This window comes from Pleurodeles waltl, chromosome 7 (assembly GCF_031143425.1).
Source record: "Pleurodeles waltl isolate 20211129_DDA chromosome 7, aPleWal1.hap1.20221129, whole genome shotgun sequence".
Taxonomy (NCBI): Eukaryota; Metazoa; Chordata; class Amphibia; order Caudata; family Salamandridae; genus Pleurodeles; species Pleurodeles waltl.
In genome coordinates this window covers 15,848,082-15,857,415 of record NC_090446.1, presented here as the reverse complement: position 1 = coordinate 15,857,415, position 9,334 = coordinate 15,848,082, and the positions used below count along the sequence as shown (strand labels likewise).

Genomic DNA, 9,334 nt, shown 5'->3' with positions numbered 1-9,334 from the left:
GTACATTAATACATTTTGTTGAGGGTAACATTGTCAATATCGTAGCTCTAGTGATGTGGTAAGAACACAAATTATCAGCTTAACTAATTGTTGCTTATATTTCCAACTGATAAGGGAAGAAGACAAAACAATACATTTTCCACATGTTCAAGATTGTTTGTACATGTGCATGATATTCCTTCAAAGATATCCAATTCCAAAATCTACCTCTTGGGAGAACAGCATCTAATTGTGCCATTATTTCCCTTGACCATCTAACTTAAAACACATTTCATATTTAGATTATTCAGTTGTAATTTTTACAAACAATGGTTACACAAAATGTCAACAACAAATGTATTGACTGAAAATAACAAGCAATGGAAAAGCCAGTCAGCTAGACCATATGTGTGATGTTGAGAATCAATTCTAGAAGATACAAGAATATATGGATGCTTAGAATTTCCAAGGGAAGAGAAGTTGTCTCAATCATGGATACAACAGGAGCATCTGTATAGAAGCAGCTGTGTTCAGAAACATTTAGCATTTGTAAAAATGATGGCCAACATTTTTTCAATCACTAGCAATAAAATTATTAAACCTGACTATTGTCGGGTACAGCAGATTGTTATCAGACTTCATAAAACTCTTGTGTACTCCAAAGGAACACACACAGTAGGTTGATATTTAAAAGCTAATAACAGCGATGGAAATAGCATATATTTAAAAAGAATATTGAGAGTTAGAAGAATTTCACTGGAACACACAAGATACATTGGAAAATATTTAACGTGGATGCATTTCGTATTAAGGAGACAGCGGTGGAATACGTAACAGCAATAGGACACAGATAAGCATGAAGGTCAGTAAGCATGTGGTTTATGTTAGATTCATTAATTTAACACTTTGGCTTTAGCAGAAAAAAACGGGAAAACATATGACAAAAAGCAATACTTATGAATAGATGTTAAGAATATTAGTTATACATTCACTCAAATCAAAATAAAACCAGACGATTTCACAGAAACACCATGCACCACTGACAATACAGTCATAGGGCCAGATGGCCATCTCCTGGCTGACTTCCAGAAGTAAGCACCTTCATAAGGAAGAGACGGTGGGGTCACACGAACACCACATTGCTTAGGGTTGGAATTCCTTGGCTGAAACTTTTCCCCAAATTATAAAAGGTGATACACATTCACCCTGAATGTCTCACCATAGTTACACTACCTTGCGAGGTCTTCATCCTAATAGAGACAGACAGAACCATGAATGATCATAGCTGGTATTATTGGTGGATTAGCGTATAGCCCAACAGAATTATTTGACTGAACTAAGAGGTCAGCAACCACACATTTACTTCAAGGGTTGGCCCTCCCTATGATACAAATTAGGAAGGAACAAGTTGGGGTGGGGGCAGATAGGGTGGGCTTTATCCCAGATAGGGATGATAGGTGGGTACCTTGGAGCATTATGTTATTGCCAAATAATACCATCTCTGACTATCTATTGAAAATAGTATAACAAGTTTGTGTATGTCCTACTTGACGACTGCTAATAAATATATATATACACATATATATATTTGTGTATATAGATAGATAGATAGATAGATAGATAGATAGATAGATAGATAGATAGATAGATAGATAGATAGATAGATGTAAAATCAGAAGATCTCAAGTCAGGAATTTTAGAGAACTGGGGATCAAAGATCAAAGTAATTGAGTTGAATATGCAAGGGTTCAGGGGGACTGTTGCAGTATTCACAAGATTCTCAAGTGGGTCATGGTCCAAGGTCCAGTTGCGAAACAACTTGATGTCAAATCATATTATATGCATCCCTCTTAACCCGTGCCTAGCTACCTCACTCATCCCACAGCTGCTAAAAGGCAGAGGGGTGGAACCCAAAGAACAAAATTATATAAAATCAACTTGAAATTATTGGAGCACAGACGGTGAGACTAACAGAATAAACTAAAAGCAGAGTCTATACATTTTTTTAAATAAACACCCATGAAAATGGTGAAAACAACACAGATCTTAAGGGAACAGAGAGTGAAAATCCATTTGTTAAACTAGGTTCCAGAGAGAAAAAGTTCTGGAAAGGTGAGCACAAACATCCCTGCCTATTGAGGTTTCTTTACAAATGTTCAGTTTATAGTACTGTACCACCACCTTCATGCATCTTCCAAGATCTGTTGATGGTCAGTAAGTAGCCTGTAGTTACTTAAATTAGAGATCCATTTAGTCAGCACTGAGATACTGGCAGGTGATGGGGCTTCCTTGGACCTTGAAAGTTCATGTCAGAACTTGCTTAAGCTGTAATAAGACCTTTTAGGGGGCAACAAAAGCTTCAACATAACATTCACAAATGCTTGTGAAAGGCTGTGCCCGTGTTGAAAAGGCAAGTCTGAGACGGGGAAACAACATATTTCTGGAATTTATTTAAACATTTATGGGCTCCTTCGTGGAAATGCTTGGACAACATAGGTGGATCTTGGAAAGGGGAAATGGGCTTTGTTGCATTTGTTTTTCATTTTGAAGCAAATTGTATTCACCTGAGTATCTTGGCTTTGAGTAATTGAAGAGCTATCCTTGGAGTCCTGGCAATCCTCATCCTATTCCTTCCAGAAGGGGATGTACAACCAACAATTGGACAAAAGACACTTCCTTATTCTGCTTGGAGATGTTGTCACTTTGAATGATGGTTTTCTTATCTACTTCACTTGAGGACCCTGAACCTAAACCCTGGAAAATTTCAGGCTTCAATGCTGTTGACCTGTGGTACAGTTTCGTCCCTGAAAATGTGTGAGGTAGCTCTCTCAATAACCTTAAATAATGCAATAGATTTTAGGATGTGCCTGCCATTCATCCTTGTTTGTCTTCTATGTTTTCAATCTCAGTGTGCCAGGACCCATCATAACTTGCAACCAAAATACAACTTTGTTCCAAAAAGAATCTACAGGTTCCTGGACTTGGGGTTGCAACACATTGGGCACAGCAAACTACCTCTTTCCCAGGACCATTTTTTTCCATATTTGGAAAAGCCATGAGTGTTTTTCACTGCAGTAAAAGCACTTTGTACATAAGGGTTACTGTGCCATGTCATGTCTTTGACGATCCTTCAGGAGGAGCCCACTACAATTTTGTTTAGGTGACAACTGACCATTGTTTAATTTGTTGGAACATAAGTGCGAGGGTTGAGGGTATTTAACAGGAGGCCACTGAAGACGGCACCACCTCCTGCCCCACCATCACAGCTCCAAATTTGTGAACCATTTGGGCTATTTGAGGTCACCCAAAGTTGTACAAATAATTAATGTATACTACATGGGATTCTTTACCACCTGTATCAAAGCCTGTCTCTAATTTCTTTATAATATGACTCGTGACACACTCAGTCACCGATTATAAAGAAAAGATGCCAGAACACTGTTTAAATATGTTATTATAGTCACGTTCCGATGCCATAAAGCCTACTGCCAGAGCCAGCAACCAAGATGAAAGGCACAGGAGCATAACTGAAGCAGCTGTTTAAAGCAAGGAAAACAAAACATTGCTTTTCTTTCTCCTGCTCTATTTCTCTTACTTGTGAAAAGCAGAGTAATATATTAATGTTTGCACTCCTTAGATAATTTATTAGATAATTAAGGAGAATTTAGAATCTTTCTACGTGTTTCTACAGGTCGCACTCCTGAAGCTTTGAAAAAAAAAAAAAAATCCTGACCTGTATTGAATTGTTTCTCATATATTTTTGCAACATGTATGCTGACGTTTTCAATTAATTTTCATTCTTCTATAGTGTTATAGAACTTCTCGGTGACTTGCAATATCTTTATAATTACGGCGGGGGTACTTCATCCCTTACATATGGAACTGATAAATGCATGTTCTGTATTAAAAATTAGACAGCGTCATCATGTGGTGGACTGTCATAAACAAGCGCCTGTGCTAAGAAGTGACTGAAAGTGTCAAGAACTGGACAACACCAGCCCAAATTAAGCCCTGAAACTGACACATCTTGATTTATGTTTGCTGCTGCTTTTGTATGCACTGTTAATTTACTTTCAAATGCCTTTTATTTGAAATCTCTGTTGCTCTGCCCTACTCCAATAGTTTGATTGACTCCTAGTTACTTGTATATTTGCTTTAACCTGATTTTCCCCACACAGGTTTAATCCCCCAAACTCCAGGTCATTATGGCAATGTCTGCAGATACATAAAGGACCAGGATTGGAAAAAGTATCCATACATATTTGGAGGATGGTGATCACCTAATCTCTCTAATTTGTCAGCTCCTACCCTGGAAAATAATTGCTGATAACACAGATAATATCCTTGGTGTACTATTTGCTACTCAGGTCTTTCTTTTTTGGGTACACTACAAACTGATTAAAGCAACCTATCCAGACTCATACTTTTAGATTATGGTGAAATATTTTTTGCTTTTCATAATATTGTGTTTCCTTTTTTCTCCAGATCTTTGTTTATTCAATGAACAGCAACACAGAGCGTTGGAATTATGGAAAGGTCGAATCAGACTCTCTTGACTGAATTTTTGATTTTGGGACTATCACAAAATCCTCAGCTTCAAGTTCCAATTTTCATTCTATTCTTACTCATGTACTTAATTACACTTCTTGGAAACCTTGTTATAATTATATTAATATGCACAGATGCACATCTTCAAAATCCCATGTATTATTTTCTCATGAACTTATCTTTCCTAGATATTAGTTTCACAACAGTCACCATTCCGAAACTGCTGGCAGTCTGCTTAAAAAACAAGAAATCTGATAAATCCATCAATTTCTCTTTATGTATTCTTCAATTCTATCTTTCCATTTCCTTTCTCAGCACAGAGTTTTACTTGCTGTCGGTCATGGCCTATGACAGATACATTGCAATTTGCAACCCCCTGCGCTATGCAGCCATAATGAATAAAAGAGCCCTGGTTTTGTTGACTGCAACATTCTGGATACTTGGCTTTCTAGACACTATACCACATGCAGTTTTGATATCAAATTTATCCTTCTGTGGATCCAATGAAATCAATCACTTCTTTTGTGATCTTGCTGCTCTACTGAAACTTTCTTGTACAGACACATATATTATAAATATTGTAACTTTTGGAGGAGGTACTGTAATGGGACTTGGACCTTTCATGTTAACAATAACGTCCTATGTTCTAATTATCTCAAATATCATGAAAATTCCCTCCAAAACAGGGAGACAAAAGTTGTTCTCCACATGTTCCTCTCACCTCACCGCAGTTTTTTTGTTCTATGGAACTGAGCTTGGTGTTTATTTGAGACCGACATCCGAGTATTCATTAGATAAAGACAAGCTCTTTGCTGTAATGTATACAATTGTCATTCCAATGTTGAACCCAATTCTTTACAGTTTGAGAAACAAGGATACAAAAGGTGCTTTGAAAAAAGCTTTAGGGAAACTAAGGCAGACAAACACCTTGTTGTAGATTTTTAAGTATCAGGCTGTAGTATGCAAGGTACTCATATCTCTCTCAGTGCTCCAGTCTTAGTAAAGTCTGCTTATAATGTCAATAGTAAAAGTAAACATTACGGAAATATAATTTGTTTTTATTTAAAGACGCAAATCTGGCTCAGTTATGACAACAGCTAATGAATGAACTCATGCACACAAATGAAAATGTAGCCCTAACTTACTACATTATATTAAGGCCTATAATATTACACTAGTGGAGTTTTCAAATAAAACAAGAGGTGTCTACATAGAAATAGTTTGAGAAGATATATGCTCCCATAATAAGGTACGATAGTCAGGAACTAATTGATGAATGTGACATTTAGGTAAAGCGTTCACTGCACAAAAAAAAGCAAAACTGAGGTTCATACAGTTCAACCATCCCTCCTTGTTTTCCTCAAGCAAAAGGTCTTCTATTCCCTCAAGGCGAAGAAAATGGCAGCTACTCCCAATCTCCCTCAAAGGGAGTTGAGATTCATTATCCACCAGGCCACTTGGATGTTCTGCGAGTCTATATCACTTTGAGACTTTGCCTTCATACATGGCTGCACCCCACTAGAATTTCAGCTCCCTTTGGGGAATAACTAGATGCTCCAATAGTTCCACTTCCCCAACAGAGATGACACCACCAGACATCAGTTTAATGGGGTACCAGGGTCAGTGTTTTCCCCATTCCATATCTGTCATAGCAATTGACATTCAGTGCCCCACTGATCCCTTTAATGTCTCTCTAAGTGAGCTAAATATTGAATAGAGGGAAGAATATGCTGCTCTCCCCTCCACACTTCTGTAAGGGCTTAGTCCCCTCAATAGTTCACATAGGCAATGAAATTCAGCTGCGATTAACTGCAACTGCTGGGATCTCACCCTCTAAATACTGTTCTTACTGGGATGAATGGCAGCCATCCTCTAGAAAGTACTAAGGGGCTCATTCTGAGTTTGGCGGTCAGACTAGCCAACTGCCAAACTCACAGAGAGGAGACCGCCGTAGACCTAGAGGTCTCCCCCCTTACCCTATCATGGCATTTCTGCTGGGCTGACCGGTGGAAACCTCCATATTGGGGGTTTCCAGCGGTCAGCCCAGCTGAAACAGTGTAGCGGCATTGGCCTCGGCTCCACATGGATCCGAGGCCAATGCCGTCGCACAGAGGGGGACTCTGGCACCCTCAGAATGTGCACTGTCTGCACACCAGACATTGCACATTCCTAGGCTGCTGGGCAGGGGAGGAGGTCTGCACTGCCCATACCATGGAAATGCTGGCGGAAACTGGATTTGTGATCAGCATGGCAGTGCTGAACTCAGTGCTGCCTTGGCTGACCACCACTCCTACCATCGCCATGCCACCAGACACCATGTTCCTGGCGGGGGTGGCAGTACCCTGGCGGTCCGACTGCCAGAGTCATAATGTGGTGGTCAGACCGCCTGGATTGAAGCAGTGCAACCATCGACTTCGAGGCTGGTTGTCACAAGACCGCCAGCCTGATAAAGAGGGCATATGTTTTTTCAAAAAGAAATGTTGCAAAGGTGCCTGCATTGTCAAGGTGATTGTTTTCGTTTAGTAAGGGACTTTGGTGCCTCGGCTCAATTAGCCCTACAATCAACATTAAGCTCCTTCGTTGGAGAAGTGTAATGTACGCACCACAAGGAGTTCTGAAATCAACTGATGGATGCCGGGACTGCTTATCTAGATTTAAGGAAGCGATACATAGAACTTGGAGTCTACCTCATGCAATAGAGGAGGAGGGGTGATTAACAGCACTACTATTGAATACATCTGAGCCCAGACTTGCTAGGATTTTATGTTAGGTTTGTAGCACAGCTCCAATGCAAAATGCATTTTTCCATTTTCACTCAAAGTTGATTTTTTTGGTAGTGCATGGTTTAGTGTTGTATAGCTATTTTAGACATGTTTTAAGGCCCATTATTTTAGCAACTAGGTCTGCTGTTGTGGACTTTAGCCCAGTTACATTTTATTCATCTTTGTTTTATTTTTCTAGCATAGGCCACATTTGTGGTGCTTTTTTTTTCTTTCTCTAGTTGTTCTTTCGTCTAGGAAATCATTGTGTTTCTAGCAGGACATTCTTTTCACTTTGTGCTTTCATCAAGGCTGCAGCCAGATAAGGTTGCCGGCAAAGTGGTACGCTGTGTCTCCAACATTCACAGAAACACACACATCCTTACATGGGGACATTTTCTCAGAGCATCAGCTGTTTCATTATAAAAACACTTCTCTATCCCATACACGTTGGAGGGAGATTCCAGCCAGAAGACCAGAAGTGCATGCTGATTGCTGACTGCCTTCACTACAGCTGCTTGCTTAGACTACCAGATCCCTGGAGTACATGGAGATGGTGTCTTTAGACAGCAGACTTCCTGATCATGGCACATTTATGGGAGATTATGTTTTCCCGGGGTGAAAAGTAAAGGGCGGATTAGGGCTTATCAAGCTGCGCTCTAACATAGCTTAGATAGGAACCACATATATTACGCATAGTGACAGTATGGGGGGACTGTTCTTGTGTTTCACTCTTCTTGTCACCATTTTGATTCTAGCATGTTTTATCATCCTAGTTATTGCAATTCATGCCATTTTATCTAAGATGCAGTTAATTCAATATACCTTATTGAACCATTTTCTGCCTCTACTTGTCATTGCATATGTAAGAGTAATGTAACTGAGAGAAAAGGATGAGATGTGATTGACCACGATTCCCCTGAGAAGTCATTTTCTGTCATGCACCCAGTTGCCACAATCATCCCTGCTCTTGGGCAGAGATGAGGCTCTGCTAGTTAGCCAGAAAACCCTGATTTGGCCGACAGTTGTCACATGGTGTAGGATTGAACTCACTTACCCACAATTCAGGTGATTCTGCCACCTGAATCTAGTAGCCTCATAGAATAATGACTAATAAGGCTACTGGACATTAGTAACTACAAACTAATGCCTTGCAGTGCATAGTGCTCCCTTGCATTACTTTACGGCAGGGAGGCATTACACTGGTGGTGCACGGACATTAAAGAACCCTTCTTCAGCTGAGTATGGGGTAACGAATCATATCCAATTGTGTATTAAAACAAGGCCCAGAGCTGCATTCAGGACTATATATATATATATATATGTATATATATATATATATATATAATACAAAAACTACCCAAGGGCATTGGAACAATTTCCATGAGCACCTGATTACATAACCATTCATTTTATTGCAAGTACGGGAGGTTAAGTGATTTGCTGGGACCAAAGCTGGGACTTTAACCTGGTTCGCCAGATCCTAAATCAGTAGCTCTGGCCATTAGGCCACATCGTTATTTCGCAAATAATGTATAAAGGGTATAACCATGATTATACATGATTGCGTATACTGAGCACATTCTCTGTTGAAATAACGTTGTGAAGTAAAAAATCATCAGCAAAAAAATATTGGAAGGTTCACCCTGAGTCTTGCTTGGTGATGATTGCAAGGGTTTGGTTTAAAACTGGGCTTCGGGACATGGTTCAGCAGCTTTAAACCAATGGTGCTGGAATAATTTTCAGAGGGGGGGTCTGACATCAATGTTACATCACTGAAGTCATTAGGATTGGGAAAATAGCACACTGTCATTTACAGAGTGTACATTTTCCATTGAAATGGCCACTACATTTTCACAGTCATGCAGTTTTATTGATAAATGACAAATGTCAAGTGATGGAAATCAAGCTTTACTGAATATTTATCATTTGTGCATCACAAATAAAGGGGTCTCGCCTACGTTCCCAACTACCAGAAATGTGCTTCATTTTTGCTTTCCAAACTGCAGATATCTTCTGAAATATGTGTATGGTTCATTTACAGGTAT

The 9,334-nt window shown here is 39.5% G+C and overlaps 1 protein-coding gene across 1 annotated transcript; it reads left to right on the top strand.

Moving 5' to 3' along the window:
* Window positions 1–4,507: 4,507 nt before the first annotated feature.
* Window positions 4,508–5,525, top strand: LOC138247123 (olfactory receptor 5AR1-like). Its single transcript, XM_069201866.1, has one exon. It carries the CDS (start codon window positions 4,508–4,510, stop codon window positions 5,462–5,464), a length of 957 nt encoding a protein of 318 aa, XP_069057967.1. The 3' UTR covers window positions 5,465–5,525.
* The last annotated feature ends 3,809 nt before the right edge of the window (window positions 5,526–9,334 follow it).

Excerpts from the sequence above, each read along its gene's own strand:
- LOC138247123 (XM_069201866.1), top strand. The coding sequence starts at position 4,508 with ATGGAAAGGTCGAATCAGACTCTCTTGACTGAATTTTTGATTTTGGGA.